This window comes from Theobroma cacao, chromosome 10 (genome assembly GCF_000208745.1).
Source record: "Theobroma cacao cultivar B97-61/B2 chromosome 10, Criollo_cocoa_genome_V2, whole genome shotgun sequence".
Classification (NCBI taxonomy): domain Eukaryota; kingdom Viridiplantae; phylum Streptophyta; class Magnoliopsida; order Malvales; family Malvaceae; genus Theobroma; species Theobroma cacao.
Genome location: NC_030859.1, coordinates 5371125 through 5398013, shown reverse-complemented (window position 1 = coordinate 5398013; position 26889 = coordinate 5371125). Strand labels below are relative to the sequence as shown.

Sequence of the window (26889 nt, the reverse complement as noted above, 5' to 3'; positions counted from 1 at the left end):
ATGGAGGTTTGGCCAGCATGGGTGTCCATACCCACTTTCTAATTTTGCATGGAAATGAGAAAAAAATGCATGGGTAGTGAAAATCACAAGGAAAATCAATGAAATTTACCTTTTTAATGCTTGATTTCTTGATTTCTCTTGATTTTCTCCAAATTTTTCAGCTAGGGTTCTTATTTCTTTTCCCCATTTTCTCTCCTGGTTTGGACAGCTTGAAGAAGATGAGAATTATGGAAATTTTGGCCTTTTTAAAGGCTAAAATAATATAATATTATTTTATTCATTTTTTTGTTTTATTAATTTCTTAAATTCTAGCCATTCATTTGTTTCCAAATTTTCACCATACACTTGTCCCACATGTCCATAGCTCAGATAAAATTCTCAGACTTATCCAAAGTCTTGGTGGAGTAATTTTTGAAATTTACACTTTTACCCCCGTAAAAGTCAAAAATTACATTTTTGCCCCAAAAAATGAAAATTTTCCCATAGACATATTTTTCATCCCTTATACTCATACCATTCTCCAATTTGTCAAATGTGATCTAAATTCTCTCAAAATCTCAAATTTTGTCCGCGAGTGGAAAAATTACGATTTTACCCATACACTCCAGAAATCACCGAAATTAAACTTTTTCACTGCCAAACCCTCAAATTATACTCCAATAAGTTAAATGGGGCCAAAAAAATCTTTTCTAAAAATTCTCATTTTGTCCCCAAGTGGCAAATGATCATTTTGCCCTTAGATAATGAAAATTTCGATTTGACTCCAAATTGATCCTCAAACTCCGAATTACCATTTTGAGTCATCCCTAAATTGTGAAACTCTTAATTTCACCTTAAAATTCCTATTTGAACTAGTTTGAGGCTTAATTGACTTAATGGTACCATTAGGGGCAATATTATCTTTTAACGATTTCTCGAAATTCCTCAATATGTAAACATTCGATTGAGCATGTAAATGACGTCGTAATTATTTTATAGAATAGGGTTTGACACTATTCAACCCTCATATGCTCCCTATGTAGAGGTAGTAGAAGAATCCCAAAATGCTCTTTCAGATCTTTTGAATTTGTTAATGCTACTTATGTGAGGGAAGGAGAAGTGATACCGACTCCTCGTTTGTTAGTAGCAACTTAAAATTGGGGTTAAACAGATAGTAGGAAAAGGATGCCGTGCTGGTTTGGGGCTAGGGAAGAATTTACAAGGAATTAGTCATCCTTTAACTCCAATCAAGAATGAGGAAAGGTTCGGTTTGTGGTACAAATCTACCAAAGAAGAGAGAAAGAAATTGACAGCCCTAAAGAAGATTAAGAGGATGGTTCAGTTAAAGGGAAAGAGAGAAAAATTTGAGAAAAGGACAATTCCACACTTGTATGAGACTTTTCGCTCCGCAGGTTACATTCACAACAAGGCATCGGAGGAAGTCAATCAGGTTCTGCGGATGTTTGATGAGCTATCAATCCATATGATCAAAGACGAAGAACCTAATGAGAAGGTCCCTATGGTGTATCCAGTACTGCCGGGAGAGGAGCTAATCAATTGGACAGCCACAGAGTTACCCGTCATCTTTAAGTCTTTGGAAATGTAATAAATGATTTTACCTAAATGCCTATGCCTAAGGCCGTCAAGAGTAATTTCTTATTTAAGTAGGGTTTTCTGTTACCTTAATCATTTAAAACGACAAAGCATGATGTGTTTCATAATTAATTAACCTTTTCGCATATTTCCTTTTTATTTATTCTTTTAGCCAATAAATACTTGCCTACACAAGTGTCTGAATGTACCTATTTGCAAGTCTTTAAATAATGAACATGAAAACAATCTAAAAAACAATTTGAATGTGGATTTTGAGAAAGTTTTGAATGTTGATGAATTACAAAATGAAGAGGAAGTGGATGACTATGACTTACCCCCTAATTTGTCGAGATGTTAGAACAGGAGGAAAGAGAGATTTTACCTCATCAGGAACTCACAGAAACGATTAACCTGGGAAATGGGGAAGAAAAGAAAGAGGTTACGATTTGTACCTCGCTATCATCTGGTGAACGGCAGAAGCTAGAAGAATTACTTCGTGAGTATGTGGATGTGTTTGCTTAGTCATATCAAGACATGTCAGATCTTAATACTGACATTGTTATACACAAGTTACCTTTGAGATCGGATTGCAAACCGATTAAACAGAAATTAAGAAGGATGAAGCTAGATATGTTGCTGAAGATTAAAGAAGAAGTAAAAAAGCAATTTGATGCTGGGTTCTTAGTGGTGGCTAAGTATCCTGAATGGGTAGCTAATATAGTCCCGGTTCCTAAGAAAGATGGAAAAGTTCGAATGTGCATTGATTACAGGGATTTGAACAGAGCAAGTCCGAAGGATAGCTTCCCTTTGCCACATATCGATACTCTTATGGACAATACAACAAAACATGCTATATTCACATTTATGGATGGTTTTTTAGGGTACAATCAGATTAAGATGGCACCCGAAGATATGAAAAAAACAACGTTCGTAACCATGTGGGGAATATTTTGTTACAAAGTAATGCCATTTGGATTGAAAAATGCAGGTGCCACCTACCAAAGGGCAATGGTAACTTTATTCCACGATATGATGCATAAACAGATAGAGGTATATGTGGATGACATGATTGCAAAATCTCGTACAGAAAGGGATCATACTGTCAATCTCAAGAAGTTGTTCGAGAGATTTTGAAAGTTTCAGCTCAAGTTAAATCCTGCCAAATGTACTTTTGGTGTTACTTCTGGAAAATTGTTAGGGTTTGTAGTAAGTGAAAAAGGAATTGAAGTGGACCAGGATAAAATACAAGCTATTCAAGAATTGCGACCTCTCAAAACACAAAAAGAAGTGAGAGGATTTTTAGGGAGGTTGAATTACATTGCTCGATTTATATCCTAGCTCACCTTTAAATGTGATCCAATCTTCAAGCTGCTTCGAAAACGAGACTTAGGAGAGTGGAATGAAGAATGTCAGATAACCTTTGATAAAATAAAAGAATATCTCACAAATCCACTGGTGTTGGTACCACTAACGGCTGAAAAACCTTTTATTTTGTATTTGACTGTGAACAAGAATTCCATAAGATGTGTACTGGGGCAGCATTATGAAACGGGGAAGAAAGAATATGCCATATATTACTTGAGCAAGAAATTTACGGAGTATGAGTCCAAATACTCGGTGCTAAAAAAGATGTGTTATGCGCTAGCATGGACTGCCTAGAGGCTCCGATAATATAGGTTGTTTCACACAACATGGTTGGTGGCCAAATTGGATCCCATCAAGTATATTTTCGAATAACCTATCCTGTCTAAAAGAATAGCACAATGGCAAGTTCTACTGTCTGAGTATGATATTGTGTATGTGTCCCAAAAATCAATCAAAGGGAGCGTCATCACTGATTTCCTCACAGATTGAGCTATTGAGGATTATGAACCTGTGAGTTTCGACTTTCCAGATGAAGATTTGATGGCCATCTTGCACATAGAAAATGATGATCCCAATGAGCTTAATCCATGGAAAATGTATTTTGATAGGGCATCTAATACTTTGGGGCACGAAATTAGAGCAGTGTTGATTTCTCCATATGGAAAATACTATCCAGCCACGATAAGATTGGATTTTAACTGTACTAATAATATGGCGGAGTATGAGGTGTGGGTAATGGGATTACAAGTAGCAATCGACATGCAAGTCGACACGATAGAGGTTTACGGGGATTCAGCTTTAGTGATATGTCAAATGAAAGGCGAATGGGAAACTAGAGATTCTAAACTGGTTCCATATCAAAAGTTGGTTACAGAATTAAGTAAACAGTTCAAGAAAATTAGCTTCAACCATTTGCCTCAAGAAGAGAATCAGATTGCTGATGCTTTGGCCACTCTCGCAGCGATGTTCAAAATAAAAGAAGTAGTTGGTGTACGCCCTTTTGATTTAGAAGTCCGTGAAGTCTCCGCACACTGCTTGAATGTTGAAGAAGAGGTTGATGGTAAGCTGTGGTATCATGATATCGTGCAATACATCAAGCATCAGGCATATCCTGAGAATGCCACGGACAATGACAAGTGGATTCTTAGGAGATTAGTAATGGGTTTCTTCCTTAACGGAGAAGTGCTCTACAAAAAAAGTCGAGATCAAGTACTTTTGAGATATGTGGATGTTACTGAAGCCAATAAAATAATGAAAGAAGCCCACGAGGGAACTTGTGGAGCTCATGCTAATAGACATATGTTGGCTAGACAAATTATGAAAGTTGGGTATTATTGGTTGACATTGGAATCAGACTGCATAAATTTTGCTCGAAAATGCCACAAGTGTCAGATTTATGCAGATAGAATCCATGCTCCACCAGCCCCATTGCACGTTTTCACGATGCCTTGGCCATTTTCAATGTGGGGAATGGATGTGATTGGGCTTATTACTCCAAAAGCCTCTAATGGACATCGATTCATATTGGTGGCCATTGATTATTTCACGTAACGGGTCGAAGCAGCTTCTTATGCCAATGTGACACAAAAGGTGGTGTGCAAGTTCATCCAAAGGGAGATAATATGTAGATATGGGCTATTGGAAAGGATCATTATTGATAATGCAAGCAATTTGAATGGTGCGATGGTGAATGAGGTTTGCGCTAAATTCAAAATCAAGCATCATAACTCGACAACTTACCATCCGAAGATGAACGAAACGGTAGAGGCAGCCAATAAAAACATCAAAAAGATTGTTGAAAAGATGACTGAAGTCTATAAAGACTGGCATGAGAAACTTTCTTTTGCCTTACACGCATATCGAACTTTTGTAAGTACCTCCACGGGGGCAACTCCGTACTTATTAGTATATGGTACATAAGTAGTTCTACCTGTTGAAGTAGAAATCCCATCATTGAGAGTTTTGATGGGAACATAATTGAAAGATGCTGAGTGGGTCTACTCTCGCTATGAACAATTGAATCTAATTAAGGAGAAAAGGCTTGCGGCTCTTTGTCACGGCCAGATGTACCAACGAAGGATGATGCGAGCATATGAGAAAAAAGTTTGTCCCAAGCAGTTTCGAGAAGGAGAGTTGGTTCTCAAGAGAATACTCCTTAATCAAATCGATTTTTGGGGAAAGTGGATGCGAAATTGGGAAGGACCATATGTGGTAAAGAAGGCTTTTTTAAAAAGAGCTTTGATTTTAGTTGACATCGATGGGGAGGATTTGCCTAATCCAATAAACGCGGACGCGGTGAAGAAGTACTATACTTAAAAAAAAAAAACGAAGGGGGTTTGTGTTGAAAACCCCGAAAAGGGTAATTCGTATCCAAATGAGGAGGCTCACGCTGAAAACTCGAAAAGGGCGGCTTAAGGCCAAAAGGCAGGAATTTGGAATGAAATTGTCAGCCCAAGTAGAGTACCAAATTGAGGTAAAAATACACTATGAACGGAGCTCCACAATTTCGCAAAGTAGGGGGAGTTATGAAGTTTGCAACCTACAGATTTGCTCAAAGCATCAATCAAGGACAATTCTTAAAGTTGGAAATTACATTGTTTTCTTTAAACGGTCTAAGTGTTCATTACTTAAAAGATCTAATGTTTGCTCTGTAAATTTTCTTTTCCTTGAATTATTTGAATTCTCATATATGAAACTCTCATTTTCTTCTTTATTTCAACCTCTTTGTTCTTTACCATCCCATGATTTCACATAATAATTGTCATAAAAATGAATGATGACTGGTAAAAGAAATAAACTAATTAAAAAAGAAATTACGTTCTTTGTTCGATAAAAGACTTATTGATGAGGAAAAAGGATGGTAGAGCTTTAAACTTGAGCAAAAAAGTCAAATATCAAAAGAAAGGGTGCTTAAGGGAAATCAGGAGTTACCTAAAGTAACCAAAAGAAAAGTAAACAGGCAAAGATGATCGAAAGCTGCAATGAAAATTGGATGAAGCAAGAGAAGGGTCTTGGAACCTTAATGAATCATAAACATGAAAGCATTCTATCATTTCAATCATGCATACATGCCTAGCCATGCACATGATCATTTTCAAAACAAGAATCAAAATTAATTCATGTCCCAAGCTTCGAAAATAGGAATCTAGCTGACCTAAAATGTTAAGGTCATAAAACTTTGATACAAGAATTTGAGTTTTTCATTATGAAGTTAATCCAATTAAGTTGGCATCGGTGAATTAAATCGAACTTGTTTTGAGATAGGTCGAGCCTAAATCAAGTCCAAGAATTTTAATTTTTAAATCGAACCTGTTCTAAGATAGGTCGAGCCTAAATCAAGTCTAAGAATTTCAATTTTTAAAATCAAACCTGTCCTAAGATAGATCGAGCTTAAATCAAGTTTAGGAATTTTAATTTTTAAATCGAACCTGTTCTAAGATAGGTCGAGCCTAGATCAAATCTAGAAATTTTAATTTTTAAGTCGAACCCGTCCTAAGAGAGGTCGAACCTAGATCAAGTTTAGGAATTTCAATTTTCAAAATCGAACATGTTTTAAGATAGGTCGAGCCTAAATCAAGTCTAGGAGTTGTAATTTTTTAAATCAAACTTGTTGTTGGACAGGTCGAGTCTAGATCAAGTCTAGGAGTTTCAACTTTTAAATCAAACTTGTCGTGAGATAGGTCAAGCCTAGATCAAGTCTAGGAGTTGCAATTTTTTTTAAATCGAACATGTTGTCGGATAAGTCGAGTCTAGATCAAGTCTAGAAGTTTCAACTTTTAAATCGAACCTGTTGTGAGATAGGTCGAACCTAAGTCAAGTCTAGGAATTTCAATTTTTTAAATCGAACCTGTTTTGTGAGATAGGTCGAGCCTAGGTCAAGTCTAGGAATTTCAATTTTTTAATCGAACTTGTTTTGAGATAGGTCGAGCCTAGATCAAGTCTAGGAATTTTAATTTGTCAATCGAACCTATTGTGAGATAGGTTGAACCTAGATCAAGTTAGGAATTTCAATTTTTGAGTCGAACCTATTTTGAGATAGGTCGAGCCTAAATCAAGTCTAGAAATTTCTCTTTTTTTTATATCAAACCTATTTTGAGATGGGTCGTGCTTATATCAAACTTAGAAATTTCATTCTTTTACGAACCCAAGTCAAGTTTAGGGACTCCATGTTTTTAATCAAACTTGTTTTGAGATAGGTCAAGCTTATATCAAATTGCTAGAATCAAACTTGCCCCAAGATGAATTGAATACGGTGTCTATGTCTTTGCACTATTCTTGATTCTCAAGAATGTACAAAGAGGGGCAACTGTAGACACCTATTTCAAAAAAATAAAAAATAAAAAATAAAATATAATAAAATATAATAAAAAAACTAAAAAATAAAAAATAAATTAAAAAATAGAAAAAAAAATAAGAATGAATAGGAAAGGGCTGAGCACGCTCAACCCTTTCTCCTATCCATCATTACAAAGCATTAATGCCCCTGAAAGGTAACCAGATTTTGGGAGGAGTGGTCACCTCCGGCTACCAACTCTTCCTATTTGCTAAAGCCTTGTGAAATCATGCTCAGAAGAGCATAATTCACCTTTGGATTGTCCAAAAATTTGGACAATCTAGCTCTTTAAAGGATGCCTAAAACAAACTGCAGTAGGGGATTTTTGAAAAAAAAAAAAGCCAGACTAAAAAAAAATCCAAAAAAGTCTGATCTTTCAAAAACCAGAAAACGATCCAAGAAAAGCCAATCTTCCAAAAAAAACTGAAAACAAAAAACGAGAGAGAAAAAAAAATCCAAAAAACAATCCTCCAGAAACAAAAAAACGCATCCAACCCAATAGCAACAACCTGCAAATCAAAAAAATCCTGGCTTTCTAGCAACCATTATACCCTAGCCACAATAGAAAAACAAAAAAAAAAACCAAAAAAGAAACAAAAAATCAACAAAATGGGAAATTGCGGTAAAAAGATTGGAGTTTTTAAATCTCATCATTGGTCTATTAATTTCACCGCCACCATTGTTTTCACTTTCATCATTACCAATCTCATCATCGTGCCAAAGGAACCCTTAAACCATCAAATTATTTCGATTCAAACAAAGCCAATTTAAATGAAAAATGCTAATATCAATAAAGAATCAGTTAACTCAAATATGTGGCATACAAAGTTATTCGACATGTCACTTGCTTATCAAAAATATATTTTAAAATCAATTAGCTATATTTAATGATGATATAATGATGTAGTAATTTTGCAAGGCTCGAGTTCACCAACGATTGATAGTAGGAGTTTACTTTTAGACTCATTTGAACTAAAATACTTCAATTGGTCCAATAGCAATAGGCAAAGGCAATATAGATTTCAATTATTTAGTCATTATAGAAATTAAGTTTCTGTTTAGGTGATTTTTTAAATTTTTTTACAAAAAAAGTAAATAAAAAGGAAAAAAAATGAATATAAAATAAAAGCTAAATTATAAAAAGTGAAAAAAATGCAAATTTAAATAAAAAATATATCAATCATAAAATATACTAGTGGATAAATAAAAAAAATTAAAAAATACATATATAATGTACTTAAGCAAAGTCAAATTTCTATATATGGATGAAATCTAGAATGGTATGCTAAAATAAATGGAGTTGAAAGTATATCATTTCCAATCAGGACTGAGATATTTATTTATGGGTACTAAGTCAAATACTTTTAGTTATTATCCCAACTTTTTCTCTTAATGATTATTTGTCATGACTTGAAACCATCCTTGAGTTCGTGACAACTGCCATGATGTCCCGATAGGCACTCATCCCCCGAATACCATATCGAGACCTCACAAGGCTTTCGTATTAGTTTCTTATCTCCCCTGTGGTTAATCGTTGCCAAATGTCGTATTTTAGAGGCTTTTAAGCCTTTTTTCGATTTAAAATAGTGGAAGAATAAATTTCACTTCACATGGGCATTTTGGTCATTTTTCGTCCAAAATTTCAAATTCGACCAAAATGTAGTACCTAAGCGAGAAATGCATATTTCGAAATTGAAATTAAATTTGAATGATTAAAAAGTGATTTAAAATGGAATTATAACCATTTAAATAAAATAAAAATATTCGACAAAATATTCTATTTTTTTTACAAATTAATATTTATAGAGTATTCTGAAAATGATTTTTAGTAGCGTAGAAGTTAAATATATTTATACAAACTATAATACGAAAAACCAAAGTATGAAATTTAATTTACAGTGTTACGTGGGCCCACAAATGAACAAAAGTAGTAAAGACAGTAAACCTACAATTTTTGAAGTAGTATGGCCAACTATAGTTCTCGACGATGTCTGCTATCTACAGGCTAACCCGGCCTGAAATGATGGGATAAAAAAAAGGGTGAGATTATAAAATCTCAGTGAGTAAACAAACACCATCTAAATAATCTAAAGGCGAGTAAAGGAAGACAATTAAAAATACTTCATTTTAGCAAATTTCTCACAACACGAATATTCATTTCAACCAAATAATAAATATAGCTCGTGAATTTCTCAAAACTTGGCTCATGTCAAATCCTGTACTCGGGGACACCTGGACCAGGGGTACCCAACCAAGTCCGTCAAGGCTGTGAAAAATTTTATATAATCATAAAACTTGTTTTTATTTAAAAAAAAAATAGTCGTTCCTTGGCGTTGACTGAGTCTCACTTCACGTGGTGGTTAACGTGAAGTGCACTCAAAAAGCCCACCTCAGGAGATACCCTACGCACTTCTACGATCGAGGTGAAAATATAAAGGAGTTTACCGTGCCCCTCTAATAGGCTGGTCCACGGAACCTCGCCATTGCAGTAGCTAATCTTTAATCCACCAATTGATCAAATTTCAATGGCAAAGCATGGCAATTACATTACTAACCAATTTATCAAGGCAAAACAGACAGTTCATATTTTTTAACACAAGTATAAATTCAACCAATCATGCCAATTTATCACAAGTCATTTAATTCAAATCATAATTTACAATAAATCACATGGTCTCCAATTACTCAAATTTTCAAATCCAATATTCTATTTGCAAATCAATTTATTTTATAATTCCATTTATTTTATAAATTCATATTCTTCTCATAAAACAAGAAATTCATCATTTAAAATAATTTTCACAAATCACAAAATTGAATAAAAACTACTCTAAATAATTTAGACGATAATAGGTTTACTCACANGCGTAATTTCCTTGCCTTTGTCGAAGGGCACACCACCTTGACACAGTATAAAATCAAGGAATTTACTACGTTGCCCTTAAATTGAACTAACTAATTTAGATCACTAATGCATGGTATGAAATGCAAAAGGTCTAAATTTTGCCTAAACACCGTATTGACCTATTTCGGTCTTTTACCCGATAAATTAAAATACGCATCCAATTTAGCTCCAATTAATCCCATTTCTTTTTTCTTATGCTTCAAATCACCAATGTCCAGCCAAATAACCCAAAAATCAGCAAAGCCACATTCATATTCCTTCTTGGAAAAATTCGGCCAAAATGGTGTATCATTGTCACAATTTTTCCTACTTGATTTTCTTTCTATAATTCATTAATTTCCATATCAAAAACCATGATTTCATAATCAAATAACCTATAATAACATCACATTCTTCCTCACCATTGACTTGAAAATTCAGCTAAGGCTAGGTAATGAGAAAAATGAATGTTTTTCTACATATTTTGTTTACTAACATGCTAAACTAAAACTAAACACTAACATATATCAAAATCAACTTAAACCAACAATTTTCTCTCTCTAGACCCATATGACCAGCCATTAAATCACCATGAAAACATGCAATTTAATCATGGAAAATAAGGAGAAATGCTTGGGAATAAGAAAACTCAAGCTTAATAGAAAAAATCTCACATTTTTCACTTAATTTCCTTGAAAATTCACACTTTTTCTTTGATTTTCTCTCTCTAGGGTTTTGTTTTTATTTTCTCTCTCTTCTTGCTGATTTGGCCGGCCATGGGGTGGAAGATGGGCTGATTTTTGTGCCTTTTAAAAAGGAAAATAATAAATTAATAAAAGGCATGACACGTGGCATCATGTCATTGGCTCGTTTTTTAAACTTTAAAAATTTTAATCCTTTTTATTTCCACCACACAATTAGTCAATGGTCAAAATGAAAATAAGGGAAAACCATGTGCTGGACAAATGTCCTGGTGGTGAAAAATTACTGTTTTGCCAATGGGGTGGTAAAATTACCATTTTACCCCTATGCTCTGAAAAATACCAAGAATAATAATTTTTTTTCACTTCTTAATCCTCAAATCATACTCCAATAAGTCAAATGGGGCCAAAAATCTTTTCTAAAAATTCTCATTTTGTCCTCAGGTGGCAAATGACCATTTTGCCCCTAGATAGTGAAAATTTCGGTTTGACTCCAAATTGATCTTCGAACTCCAAATCACCATATTAAATCATTCTAGGACTTTAATTTTCTTAATTTCATCTTAAATTCTCTATTTGATCTAGTTCGAGGCTTAAATCAACTTTGTTATACCTCTAGGTACAATACCGACTTTTGTAAATTTTTTTCGGGACTCTCCTAGCATGTAAACATATTATCCATCACATGTATGTCATGACAAGTATTTTATAGAGTCAGGCTTGACATCTTTTCCCCTACTTGGATCAATCATATGATCCTCCTTCATGTCTGATTTCGACATCTGGCTAAATATTAATATTTTAATATTATTTTATTAATAAAATATTATTTTATATTAAAAATTTTGTCTTATCTCTTTGGTTCCTAAAGTTCCTTATTATGCCTTAATTCGCATTCGACCAACTTTATTTATCACTATATCAAAGTATGGGGCATTTCATTATTAATATTTTTAGTCAATAAAAAAAAGTATGTTTACATGACATTAGTAGTTGGCTTATTAAAGCAACCACGAATGCCATTACCCATTTGACCAATTGCCTTATTTATTTATTTCATCAAATTATCTTTTATATATAAAATGATTTTATATTTTTATAACACGAGGTACATAAGAGATGTGGAAAATGATTTTATAGTTTTCGGGTAAAATACCTAGACATCCTTAAATTATGATTAAAATTACATAAAAGTTTATTAATTTTTAAAATAGACACTCCATCCTAAACCTCTAAACGACATTAATATTAAATATGAAATATCTAAAATACATTTTTTTCTTTTTTTTATTGTTTTCTTCCTTTCAAGCTAGTTGGTGATGTCCTTTTGTACCGATTGACCACCCATCTTCACCTTGTACTTCTCTAGAGAGCACTAAATCGATGCTTTTTGGGAACCTTGATTGCCAGTAGCAGGAGGTCGGATTTGTTTTTGAAAATAAATTATAATTTATTTAATCATAATTTTTAAAATTAATAAAAAGTAAAATTATCTTAAAAATATTATCATGTCATCAAACTAATAAAAATATTGATAATTGACTAATGACAAAACTTATGTGTTTAGTGAAAATATTTTTTAGAATGGAGTGTTTACTTTAAAATCTAATAAATCTTTATATAATTTTGATCAAAATTTAGAAATATTTGAGTATTTTACATTGTTTTTTATTTATACAAAAATAGAAAGGGGTGTGGAAATTTGAAAACTTTCTTATTTTTGTAAAAAATAGTAATAATCTTGAAATCAAATATGAATTGTTAATTTTTTTTATATTTTAGTAATCAGAGTAAAATTAAGTATATAGTCCATATAAAATTTAAAAGATTGTGTCAAATGGTTTAACATTTAAAGAAGTGGGGAAAAAATCATTTTTTTGGTAAAAATAACTATAATAATTGCTAAATCAAGTCTGAATTGTTGGGAAATAGATATAGCGTTACTGTATGAATAATGTAAACCTTAACGGCAAAAATTCTGTCATTTATTCGAATTATTGGTATCCATTATAATAATATTCGGATTCTTATCTTTGCATTTGAAGTAGTAAGCTTTACCGTTATGAAACGAACTAAAAGAAAAGGCAAGCCTAAGAATAGGACTAGTAGATCTTTAGATTTGTAAGTACAATATAGTAACATAAATGTGTGACAAATTCAACTGTGGAGACATGACACTAATAAAAAACCAATTCAATCCCAAAGTGGATCTCACTTCTCACCAATTTCACTTTTCTTTTATTATTCCAAACAAGTTGGGCTTTGAAAATTCTAAATTACACCAAAAAAAAAATAGGCTTTAAAAGCAAAATCAATCTCAAATCGTGAGTAATTAATTATCATAAGCTGAAATTCAACGGTTTGAAAATTCACAGTTGGCAGTAGAGTGGGCCACGATCATGACAGGTTAGCCGAAGCGCCTAGCGTGGTCGCAACCTTGTGGGCCTCCCTCGCCCCCCCTTCCACCGATCCCCAATTGAACATTATTAATTTTGACAAAAAATAGGCGGTTTTCACGCTTTAAATAAATTATAAAATTGTAAAATAATATCAAAAATAAAAACTCAAAGCCAGCCAGCGATGGCTAGATAACGAAAAAGAAAGGGAAAATCAGAAACCTTCAGCTCAGACCAGAGAAGAAGAGGAGGAAGGAGAAAAGCTGCGAACTGAAAGAGAAAAGTATTAATTTCTTTTTTTTCTTAATTCTTCGTTTAACATTCTATTAATTAGGAGGAAATTTGATTACGTTGCTTAAGCTCTGCATTGTTTTTTGTCTATTTGTTTATTTATATAGTGTTATTTTTGGTTTTTGGTTCTGAAGAGAAGAGAAGAGAATAAGAGAGGAATGGAGTCGACGGAGTCGTCTTACGTGTCATCACCAGAGGCGGCGAGGAAGAGATCTCCGCCGCCGCCTAAATCGCCGACTTCTGGTAATTTCTGATCTGATCTTCTTTTCTTCGTTGAAGCTTTTCATTTTTGAGGTTTTATTTTTTTCGTTTGTTTCTTCTTTTGTGTCAATGGCGTTAAGTTTTTCTGTTTTTCTTTTTCAATTTAAAGATTAATGTGTAAAATTGTTTGAATTTCGGGTTGTTTATTTCGTTTATTTATTTATTTTAATAGATAATTTGAAACCCTAACCCTAGCATTGCATTTGGCGAGGAATGGCAAGCGGAGAGTGAGAAAAAGAAGTGTCTGTTCTAAGCCTTTATCTTCTGCTTGAATCTGCGGAAACTCAGGGAATAGAAGGATGAGAAATCCTGGAGTTCACATGGCATTATCTTTTTGTCTGTTTTTTTTTCCTATAATAACTGCAAAAAAGTGTGATTGACACTGAGGTGAACAAAGTTGTGAGGGCTATATTTCAAAGTAAGGGTTGTTTCTGTTATGGTTGTTGGTGTTCATTTTTCTTTAGTAAAATTTAAAAAATTAGCTGCGAAATTAAATGAAGACCTATCTTTTGAATTGTTTAGTTGCAGAGTGGGATTAAAATTCAGTTAGCTTGTCTAGTCAGCTTTAATGAGGTATACTTTTGGAGAGCATAATGTAATTGAAATCTGAAAATGGGAAATGTTATATTGGTGTCCTAGTAGATTATGAGGGAATTGATTTCTTTGACTTGGGAGTTTTATTTTCTTAGACTATAAAAAGGGGATGCTTAGTAAGGGGAAGAGAAGAAAACAACTGGAGTGACATCCCTTTATCTTTAGAGATGCCTAATATTTGATTAGGGGTGTGGGGTGGTCATCTAATATTTTCTAGTTGGCTAGCCCTGTGCATCTTAGACATTGTTTTGTGGTCACCCTCTCTTTCCTTCTTGTATGCATGACATGCAATAGCTGTTCCATGCATTTGTTCTTGGTATCTTTGTGTGAAAATTATTAAGCCCCAGTTTTGAAGAATTAATAATTGGCATTATTAATGGGAAGGGCTATGTTAAATGTTTGGTTGGTTCTAATATCATAGAATATATTGTTAAAATCATTGATTTAGCTTCATAGAAACTATACGTTAAGTATAATAGGCCATCAAGTTTAATAATAACATCAATAGCATATCTTGTTATCCACAGCAAGAGCTCAATCTTTCATATTCCTATAGTTTTCTCTAAGCCATATCCTCCAGTTCTATAACCTGTCCATTAAAAATTACCATCTACTTCAGCGGCTCTCATTTGTTTTTTTTGAATATAAAGTGATGGGATAAGAGGGGTCTTAAGGTTTTATTTAGTGATGAGAATAAGGAGGTCTTTTAGGGATACGAGTTCCTTGGGTGGTGAGTAATCATTTAGTAGCTAAGTGTTCATAAAACTTTCATTAAAAATGTAAATCTGATCTTAGCTTTCTTTAAATCAGAGTTTATACTTCTTCCATATGGATGATTTTGACAATATTATGATTTGACCTATTATCAGAAATGCAGGGTGGCATGTCTTAATAAGCAGTACTGGTTGTACTGAATCCACCAAATTTAAGCTGTTTTTATTATGCATTTACTATGATCTTTTTTGTGCATTAGCAATTAGGTATTGTGTGAAGTGATGCATAGATACTCTTCTTTAGCATTTATTTTATTCTTATAGTAGGACTAAAAAGGAGATTGCTCTAATGGTTGAAATGTTCATGTTTGCTTCCAAGATTCCTCATTTGTTACAAATGCATTTTTGATCTTTGAATCAAGTGATGAATATTCTGCTCTTGCTTGTTTTGTCAGAAACTGCAGAGAAGCACACATATATCAGGTTTCTTGTCTCTAATGCTGCGGCTGGTTCTGTAATTGGAAAGGGTGGTTCGACAATTACCGAATTTCAGTCAAAATCTGGAGCTCGAATTCAGTTGTCACGCAATCATGAATTTTTTCCAGGAACATCAGACAGGATCATTATGATCTCTGGAACAATTGATGAAGTACTCAAAGCCATGGAACTTATCCTTGCTAAATTATTGAATGAGGTGATCTTTATGATAACTTTTAACTCTATAAATTCTATGTATGTCTGATGATAACATAAGTTTGTTTCTCTTGGTCAGCTTAATATTGAAGATAATGATGATGTTGAACCAAGAACAAAAGTTAGGCTAATTGTTCCTAATAGCTCTTGTGGCAGCATAATTGGGAAAGGAGGGGCTACCATAAAGTAAGTAGTCTACTTGGATAGTCTGATTATTGGACATGTTTTTGTTGCTATAATTTTGAAACTTCAGCAGTGAAATAAATGATTTTTTGCAGGCTTGAAATCAATTTTTTGAACTTGAATTTTATAATTTTTAGTGCTGTTGACATACTTGAAGTATACTGACCTTGCTTATTTATAAAGAGTGCCTATTTATTCTTCCATTGTGCTGTTAATTTGCAGGGGATAAACCTTGTTAAAATTTTAACCTACAATTGATTTATAGGATATTCAGATAGGCATTATTGGTGAATGAACTACTTATTTTGGAATTGATTCATGTCTAAGAATGTGTGCAATGAATTGGGGATGATTTGGCAACTTCACATTCAAAGAGTTGTCTACAATGAATTTGAGAGCTAACTTGAGGAGACATGCGATGGAAAGGAGCATTTCTTGCCAATAGGAATAAATTTAGTAAAGATTACCATAGTGCCAATCTTTTGGTGCATCACAGTGAGTTACTTCTAGCATTGTCTGTAGGTAACCTGCTTATGCCCAAGTAGATTGTGTCATGGTAATGGCTTTAGGAAACGAATTAGTTCAGGTATATATGGCAAAATGTGACAACTTGCCAGAGGTTTCATTTGTAGAAGACCTGTCTAACCAAGGTTTGAGAGTATATCATGGTTAAATCTTTTGTGGAATGGGCTTGGATGAGAATTTGGAAGTAAATTTATTTTACAAAATGGTTTCAAAAGATTAAAAACTTGGGGTAATTTGTTTGGAGAAGCTTATTTGGTCATTGGTCTTTTGGTTTCATTATAAAATCTAAATGTGCGGAATTAAGGCTTTGAGAAGAATGCTTCATAACATGAAGGTCTAGTTGGCATCTATAGATCTGAACTGCAAGACATTCTGCAATATTTGCTTCCTTTTTCAGTTTAAGTACATTGGGCTCTACTAAAGCTTGGATACCAGCTTAGAATCATGGAAAAGAACCAATTATATATAGTTATTGTCCCTTAAAACTTGATTTGATGCAAGGGATGTTAAATGAACTGAGGACATGTTCTTTGAGATGGAATAACCTCCTCGAAAGTAACTTCAATGCAAGATATAATAGTGTTAAATTGGCCTGTGCTTTTCTATATTTGTCTACAACTTCCACAAGCACAATTGGACTGAGAAGTCATATTGATCCAGGAAGTATGCTGCTTCCCCTGCTACATGTGGCTTGAGCCCTGCAAGAAGTTATAAATGGTTATTTAGACCTAAAAATTCTTAACATCCTCACTGCCTTGTATGAACACTATCATTGACAACATGACTGCTTGCTGCTAACCCATGAGAGGAAAATGCATGGCAGATATTTATATACTGAAGAAACAACTATATATATGTGTGTGTGTGTGTGTGTGTGTGTGTATTGGTCCTTTGTATGAGTATTGACTGTTTTAAACGGTTAAGGTAAGTCCTGATTGTTACTTATGCTTTTTTGTAGGTCATTTATTGAAGACTCCCAAGCTGGCATTAAGATATCTCCACAGGATAATAATTTTTATGGCTTGAATGATAGGCTAGTGACACTGACTGGCACTCTAGATGAGCAGATGCGAGCAATTGATTTGATTCTGTCCAAGCTTAGTGAAGACCCTCACTACTTACAAGCCATGCATGCCCCATTTTCATATGCAGGTGTGTTCTCTTTTTGTTTGGCTACCAAGTCTAAAGAAACTCCTATACGTGCATCATTTGCCTCTGCTTTATGGACATAACTTTTGCTTTTTATATTCTCCCTTATCTTACTATTGCCTTAACAATTATGTCATAGGTCCTGATATGCCAACAGTTGATTATTTACAGAGCTTTCTAACTGTTCTATTAAGTTAAACGTTAAAGCTTGGCTATCAGCATGTTGTTTCTAACTTTTTTCTTTCACATAATTTTTAATCCATAATAACCATCATTACATCACTGCATCTATCCCAAAGCCCAAGCCTGACAGGAGTCTTCCATGTCATTTTCTGATGTTATCAAACACTTTTACTTTCACATGTATTCTTTGGCATTTTTTCCTCCTCATGAGAGGGATAGTCTGCATGCTTATAGTACTGTTGTCATATTGTTTTTCACTGGACCTGAGCCATCTAGTCTGATCTCACGAACCTTAAAGCAAAGGGGCATAATCAAACACAACAAATTGATAGGTTCTGCACCCATGCAATTTATTTCTAACTGCAGAATGATTGCAGATTTCTCCACATGGTGATTAAATTTGGAAGTAAGCATTGTCTCCAAAAAAATGTGGCACAAAAAGCATGATGGCTCCTTTAACTTTCATGAGATATTATGGAAGATTTTTTTTTTTTTGGGTTCTTAAAATTCAGTGGTCCACTTCCTTGGAAGTTTTTCTTTTGAATGCTGTGACAAGATATTTTCAGTTGTCATCAAGTAGTCTGATTCTTAATGGTCATTTCTTTGTGAATTTATGATGTGAGTTGTCCTTAATGTGCAATTAGTATTGATATTGATTGTATGTCCTTTGTGGAGTTATTACCATAATATATTATTAGTAAGATTTCTTTAACTTGGTCCTAGTAAGATTTCTTTAACTTGAAATTTTAGGTATTTTCTTCTCTGGTTTTCATGGTATTCCATATGCATATGTGCTTCCTTCTGTTGCAACAGCGACTTACAATTCAATGAGCTATCCATCAAACGGGGCTGGAGGGAAGTTTCAGAATCACAAGGTTCATCTCTTTCTTTTATGCTTTATCCACGATACCTGGTGACTGATGCTATTTACTTCATTTACTGCTAAGCAAAATGTATTGATTTGTTGTTATACTTTGGCATCTATACAGAGTACACTCATATAAGCATTTTGTTTGATATTTGCAGACACATAGAATAGTTCTTTATTAGCTCATTTCTGCCAAATTGCATCTTCTTCTAGAATTGTTGTATTACAGTATTTCGACTGTCGTACCCATTTTCTATATCTCTACACTAAAATCCTTATTATTCATTTAACACATGATGACTGATGTTTTCAATTAAACGACTCATGCTATATGTGTAGTAAATAGTTCTTGCTTGACGGAGAAGTCTTTCATATGTTTACCCAGGAGGATCGTAGCAACTCTGTCACGATTGGTGTTGCGGATGGGCATATTGGGCTGGTTCTTGGTCGTGGCGGAAGGAATATTATGGAAATTAGTCAGGTTTGTAAATGATAAATAGATATCATTTGGTTCCGTATTATTGCTTATGTTTGAGTTTGAGCATGTTGTTATTGCAGCTAAGCGGGGCCAGGATAAAAATATCGGATAGAGGTGATTTCATGTCTGGAACAACAGATAGGTATGCAATCTCAGTACTGTCAATCTGCTAGCTAGGCAAAACATTGAGTTATGAGGTGATTTTTCATTTTTCCTTGGAAACTTTTTTCTTATTATCTTTTACCTTGGTGTGGCAGGAAAGTTACAATCACGGGATCACAGAGAGCAATTCGTCAAGCTGAGTCCATGATAATGCAGAAGGTAGCATACGCCACCGATAGGGTGATGGATTAGTTTTCGGGTTACGAGAACCATTCTTGTTCGAGTCTCTTTTGGTGGAACCGCTTACGATTAGAAACATATCCACATTCATTGGCACATCATGAGTTGACAAAGCTGAGAGTATGACGGTAGCAGCAAAAAACGTGACATTTTTTTTTTATCAAGCAGAGCACTTATTTAGGATTCATCGGAACATACAGACTAAATTTATTGATTTAAACCCAAAAAAAAAAAAGAGGAAATGATGTTGGAATAGGCTATATGATTGCCTTTTGGTTATATAATTGTAACAGCTAGATGTTGTTTACGTATGGTATATTATTATGTTGTAGCCTGCTTCATTGAACATCTTGAATTATAATTTGAGAGGATGGGGATCGGATACCTTTGTTTTTTGAGACCTGGATCCTATTCTATGCTTGTTCCTTGCTGATTCCACCCCTCCCTCCATTTATATAAACATCTAACAGACCCCTCTGTGTATCGGCTGCAACAAAAATCATCATTCAACAATTTTAATACTTTAAAAATACAAAATTATAAATCGGAAGTGTTTCTTTTTTCTTAATTTTTGTTTTATTTTTCATTTGTCAATATTTGATTTAAAGCCAAAGGAGCATCCTTTTACTAAAAATATAGCATTACGTTTGCATTTAAGTCTTGGGAAGGAAACAATGGTTAGGAATGATATTATATCACTTATCCGAATTTAAACGACTTTAATTTCTGAAATAGAATGTAAGTGTCTACATTTTCAACCGAAAAGACATGTTTTATAAGTGGAGAAAGACTCGTATTTATAGACTTAAAATTCATCTTATCTTTGTGAGATTTGTGACAATTAGACATCTCTAAACATATTTTTGCTCCTCTTATCTAGTCATTATATAAGTTTTATTTAAAAATAAATAAGAATAAATGATCCAAAATATGGAAATTGCACTTACTCTCAACAATTATGTATTTACTATCTTATTTAAAAAATTGAATTTAAATTTCTCTTTTTTCGGTACAAAATGTTTTAATATCCATAAAATGACACATTTATATAAAATCTAAAAATCCAATTAATATATAATGTAACCAGAATCAATTACAGATCACTTACTAACATCCCATTCATATTCTAAAAATGAAGTCATGTCAATTACTCATGCATGTTGATGTTATTAATATAACGTTTGTGCTAAATAATCTGAAATTTTAGAAGAAGAAACAAAAATAATGACGGTGTGTGTAAATAATAAATATTTTTTATTTTATTTGAACTTTTTGGGTTATTATTTTTCCAACTCTTTATTGTTTTTTTTTCATAATAAATAATAAAGAGTTAACAGCACTAAGGCATTTTGTTCATTGTTTGGTATATGATCTTTTATGTAAAGAGTAAAATTCAAATCTCTTTTTTTCCAATTATAAAAAAAAATTAACAAAAGAAAAACACATAATTTAAGAAGAAAAATAGAAAATTATTAGTATTTATTATTTATTTTGATGATACAATAATCATAATAATGACACGTAATAAGGTGTCATAATTACCCTTAGAAAAGTCCTAATAACATTAACTTAATGCAACGTACTCCGTCCATACAAATGCATGCATGGATCAAGACATTGCAATTTTATTTTCAAAATTACAAATGACAAAGATTGAATATACGGCTACCTAAGTAAACTTTCATCCTTCATTTATGGTAAGTAATCATCATCTCCGCCACCTCCGTACCCGGAACCATAGCCAGAGCCACTTCCATAGCCTGAACCATGGCCAGAACCATTGCCGCCACCGCCACCTCTGCCACCACCTCCTCCACCTCCACCACCACTACCTCCACCCCTTCCACCACCACTTCCATATCCAGACCCACTTCCAGACCCGGATCCATAGCCTGAACCGCCTCCGCTACCACTACCTCCACCTCCACCACCACCTCCTCCTCTGCCACCACCACCACCACCTCCTCCACTTCCTATCCCACTACCAGACCCATATCCTGACCCGTATCCAGACCCAGACCCAGACCCATACCCACTGCCTGATCCAGAGCCACCTCCACCACCTTCTCCGCCACCACCACCACCACCTCCTCCACTACCGTAAGCTCCTGAGCCATATCCGGAGCCACTTCCAGAACCATACCCTGAACCATATCCAGACCCTGACCCCAAACCATTGCCACCACCTCCACCTCCCCCGCTTCCTCCTCCACCACCACCACCTCCTCCTTTGCCTACAGCCTTAAGTGACCTAGCAGCAAAGGCCAAGTCCACAAAGAGCAAAACCAAGAATGCAGCACCAATAACCCTAGAACTGGTCATTTTGAAGCTAAAAACAAAAGCTCAATGCAGCTTTAAAGTGTATTGTACGTACCACTCAGAATACAAGAAGGCAAGCTTTGCTGATTGAGAAAAGGGGAGAGGCCAGGGTGTGTATTTATAGGCATTGCAGCAGCCAAAGAAGTACAGCTCCCCAGAGTTAGCTGAAATTCTAGTAGCTTCTTTGGGTAAAAAGAGAAGAATGAGATGAAGATAATAATGGGGGAACGTGTCGCTTGCTCTTGGGATTGTTAGTGGTGTTGGTGGTGGGGTGGCGTTGGGTGGTGATGGTGGTGGCACTGTCTTCTACTGTCTGCATGCAATTTCAGGATTAAAGTTTCTTTCCCCACTTTTGACTTGAGCTTCTATGCCTATAAAAATATGACTTTGGGGATGAGACCAATTGGGATGCCTTTATATTATTTTTGTCCTTATGTGAATGCATGTACTTCCTACACCACAAAATCTTTATATGATAACAATCAAATCATTTTAACTATAAGAATGCAATCCAAGTTTATATCTCTTACCTTGGATTAGTAATAAACAAGTTACGTTATTCGAGCCCTATACATTACCCATTTAAATATGATATATAAATACATTAAATTTGAAGATATTTATCATTTTTCCCTAAGAAAAGACCAAGGAAAAAAAAAAGAAGAGTAAGAAACATGATCCTTCATTTTTATCTTAAAATACAATATTATCTCTATAAATTAATAATTGATAACCTCGATTAAATAATATTTTTAATCGGTTCTGACTTGAGGCCAATGTAGCAAATTAATAATTTGTTAAATTCATATGATAATACATTTAAAAAAAATACATAAGTCTCACTTGATATAAATCTTTTTATATATCAAAATTATATATATACATTACTCAATTTCAAAAACATTTATAAAATATGATTCCAATGTTACTTGTTTTCTCTTGAAATTGATGTTTTCTTGGACCTCATCTCGAACTTTTCTTAATGTATTAAGGTACTCTGATGTAACGTTCATGTATTGAAAGAGAAAATTATGCACAATACATATATATTACGTTCAATTAATGTTTTGAAAAAAAATATTAATTTATCAATTAAATAATACCTCAATTAATTAATAAAATTTTTATGGTTTCAAAAGTGTTAATTTATATAGATTTAACTGTTTTGTGTAGCCCATGGTATATGCTCAGAGTATTAGATTTTTTATGGTATATTTATAGCACAATATAGCATTTATAAACACAAAAAAAAAAGATTTTATTAATAATTAATTTTCAAATTTTAAAAATTATTTTTGATATAAATAATAAACAAATATTTAACTACATATACATGTTTAATGCTTGTTTTGCCTAATTTGAAAAAAAAAATGTTTACTTAATTAAACTATTCTTCTCTTCGCACCCGAGCATTTTACTCATTGATTGGTATATGATCCCTTATCTATAGAGACTGTTCTTCTCTTCTTTACTATTTTTTTCATCATTCAAATGCTCTAATATTTTTCTCTCATTCCCTTGCTAAGCTCTAAATAATTCTTTAATTAACATAAACCCTCTCAATTATCCTCACCTTCTTTGTCCCTTTCACTGTTCCTTCCATCTTAGACTCTTTTCCCCTCTGTCTTCTCTCATAGGTTTCTTTTTCCCTCCTAGAGTAATTTGTTGTCTAAAAAAGTTAAACATGTGTCACTTTAACCACATATAAAAATATCCATGTCTCGTATAAATATTCATTTTAAAGATTCATTTTATGTAAGGTATAAATTTATTAAATTAAAAAAAAAAAAAACAAAGATACCCCCAAGGGTGTTATTTACTACCACTTACCAAAACCTTCCTTTGTAGATAATTTTCCATATACAATGAAGCACAGTTTAACCCCCTCACAATATTTTGTTCTCATGTCATATATAATATAATATAAGGTAAAATATTCTCATATTTTTAATTTTTAGTCATAATTTCAAAAAGATCTATTAATTTTTGAAATAGACATTTTGTTTAAAATTTTTTTTTACTAAACATATAAGTCCAACCGTTAGTCAATCGTTAATATTTCTGTTAATTTGATGACGTTATAATATTAAAAAGATAATTTTACTTTTTATTAATTTAAAAAATTACTATTAAATATATTTTTAAAAAAAATTCGAGAGAGCACCAGATCTGGTGCTCCCTAAGGAAAGGGAGCACTAGTCAGCAAGCAAATGGGAACCATCGATCATATTATTTGAGAGAAAAAAATAAGAGAAAGAAAAAACGGTATTTTAGTCATTTTATATTTTATATGAATGATATTTATATATTTTTTAAAAAAATATCCATTTCAAAAACTAATGAACTCGTATAAAATTATAACTAAAAATTAAGAAAGTGAGATTATTTTACCTTATAATATAATAATGGAGTGATCATGCAATGCAATTCCATTCCTTTTCAACCTCATCAATCATGTATTAATAACTGTAAATGATCTAAGATAAACTTTGATTAATTGTATTGCCCACTAAAACATGTTTAAAAGTCAAAACCAAATGACAAACACATGGCAATTCCTACAATGTAAAAGAAATAAAGAAATGAGCCTTGGAATTAAACTTTGGTCACTCTCCCTCACTTGTTGATGGAAGACTTATCCTTTTATCATTACCAAGTACATACTGTTTGCAAAATCCACGTATATCAAGCTGAAAAGAGAGGAATAATATTTGCAAAGATCTTTGGAAGGCGGGCCCCTACCCGGAGGATTCAAAGAATGATGCGATCATGGTGTTTGTCATTTGGACACGTAATATCCAAGGCCACAAATATATTACACCCACTAACTCACCGACCCAAAATTCCCCTCCCCTCTCCAATACATTTCTCTTGGAATGCTGGTGGGATTCCCTTCCTTTCTTAAAATATACGCTTCGCTTGACAACTGGCATTTTGCTTTCTTTACTTTGCTTGCCTACCAATTTGCCCTTATTCTCTTAGCATGCTTGCTTTCAATCATAGCGTTCTATACCCATCATACTCATTCCTCCAAATTATTACCATAGGGGGTTGCACTCAATTTCTGACTATATGTATTCTCTTAATGAATTACAGCTCTTAAAGCACTTATTATTTACACCACAAATTTAGTGTTATATATATAAATAATGAGTGTCGTAACTATTTAATTTTCATCGATAAAAAAAGTAAATATTAAAATATCGATATTTATAAATAAGATATAGTTTTGTACGAATACAAGCTCAATGATTTGAATTTAAACATTATCGTTTCTATTTTGTTATATTTAGATAATGTTATTTATAATTTTTAAATAAAAACAATTTAAGTCGTTGTGGTACGGATAAAGATTGTAAATAAATTAAAAGCAAAAAAAGTCTTAACTCATTATGGGATCGCAAGTAAACAGAAAACTCTTTCTGTTTCTTTTCAATCTTGTTAAGATTGGTTTGATAAGCTAATGATACATGTTAACAATGTTGAGAAGTGGTTTCGTATGTTACCCTCTAACTGGGAAAGAGATTGGACAATGCACATCCAACACATTGATTAGGAGATTGAATTATAATTTAGTTTTGAAATATGTGTTGTTGTTGATTGCCAAAAGATGGAGTGGAAGGCATTATGGAAGACCCAAGGGTTTTTTTAAGTGGCACGCATTATGTGCATAAAAGTGTATTGTTCTTGATTAGTGGTTACTGTGGTTTTAGGTTTACCAACTCTTTCAACATTTTAAGGTCCTCTTCTTCAACCATCGAATCTTTGGATTCACACTGGGTTGACGAACTTGATGTTGATGGCCTGGAATGTATGATAATGACTTTACATGGAATTATGAGGTGAAAAACAGGAGACTTAAGCTCATTTTTTATGCATCAAGTAATATTGCTGACAGACAGTACCATTGGAAAGAGGAAATAATTTAGACATGAAGCTCATATACACTCCATTTTTAGATCCTTAAAGCTGTTGTCTCCAGAGGAATGTTCATTTTCTATTCAGATACCTGATTTTGTCTTCCATGGCTCTTGATGAGCACTTTGATTTCTTTTTCTTTTGGATACATACGAAATTATGAATAAGTCTAAGAAGATAACAACTTTAAATGGTTAAACCTCAAAAATCTTAATAAAGATAATAATTGATAGGTCTAATTTTAAATTTAGTTTTAATATTAACATAATACTTTAAAAAATTACTGAATTATTTAAATAATTTTTTATTATTTTATTGTGTTTATCAAATCTTTATATTTTTATTTTGAATCAAATAAATTTTTATAACTAATTATTATTTATTAAAATATTTATCATTTTATATCACGTGACACTTAATGTGTCAAACTAACATATTATAGTGGATAATAATATAATTTGTTAATATGGCATAATTATGACCATATGATATTTCTCACTTTTCACCTAAACATCATATAAACATAAAAATGATAAATTATAAAAATTTATTTAACATAAAACAAAAATATAGTTATTTAACTAAACATAATAAACAAATAAAAATTCATTGAAATTTTTTTAATAAATGATGTAATTTTTAAAGTATCATACCTAACATTCTATTATATGAAAACCCAAACCTAACTTATTAACATAATATCACGTGATAATGTTGAGCTTATGATGGACAAATCATCTATATTTCCCCAATTATTTTGCACTGAATTGAATCACATGAGCAGATAATGTAATCCTGGCTACTGCCTAGTGCCGAATCTGCTAATAATCCACTGAATTTCTTTTTAAACTACAAGAAACACGTTTCATTGAACGCAGCCTAACCCTGTTAATTCTTTAATTTAAATCAACTAAGCCAAAAGGTCATTGGCAATTTGACATATAATTTCATTAAGTTAAATACTCAAGTACAACAGCGAATTTCTACTAATTGGTTAAAAAGAATTCAACTTACTTTTCCTTCTTTTGTTCCCCCTCCTTTCTTCAGGACTATTGGGGGAAATTTACTTGGAACCTGCCATAAGCTCAAACTGTTGGAATGAGATGGCAGAAGTACAGAAA

The 26889-nt window shown here is 33.0% G+C and overlaps 2 protein-coding genes across 5 annotated transcripts; one reads left to right on the top strand and one right to left on the bottom strand.

Moving 5' to 3' along the window:
- LOC18586544 (protein BTR1) lies at positions 13396–19929 on the top strand. 4 transcript variants are annotated; one of them, XM_007010004.2, is made up of 9 exons: positions 13396–13534; positions 13677–13785; positions 15566–15804; positions 15883–15989; positions 17470–17663; positions 18657–18718; positions 19097–19192; positions 19270–19331; positions 19447–19929. In XM_007010004.2, exons 2-9 carry the CDS (start codon positions 13701–13703, stop codon positions 19541–19543), a joined length of 942 nt encoding a protein of 313 aa, XP_007010066.1. In that variant the 5' UTR covers positions 13396–13534; positions 13677–13700; the 3' UTR covers positions 19544–19929. The 4 variants fall into 4 exon arrangements, with proteins under 4 accessions (XP_007010066.1, XP_007010064.1, XP_007010065.1 ...); XM_007010002.2 differs by having other exon boundaries at positions 18594–18718; XM_007010003.2 differs by having other exon boundaries at positions 13674–13785.
- LOC18586543 (glycine-rich cell wall structural protein 2) lies at positions 20980–21953 on the bottom strand. Its single transcript, XM_007010000.2, has one exon. The coding sequence runs from the start codon at positions 21851–21853 to the stop codon at positions 21224–21226; it is 630 nt and encodes a 209-aa protein (XP_007010062.2). The 5' UTR covers positions 21854–21953; the 3' UTR covers positions 20980–21223.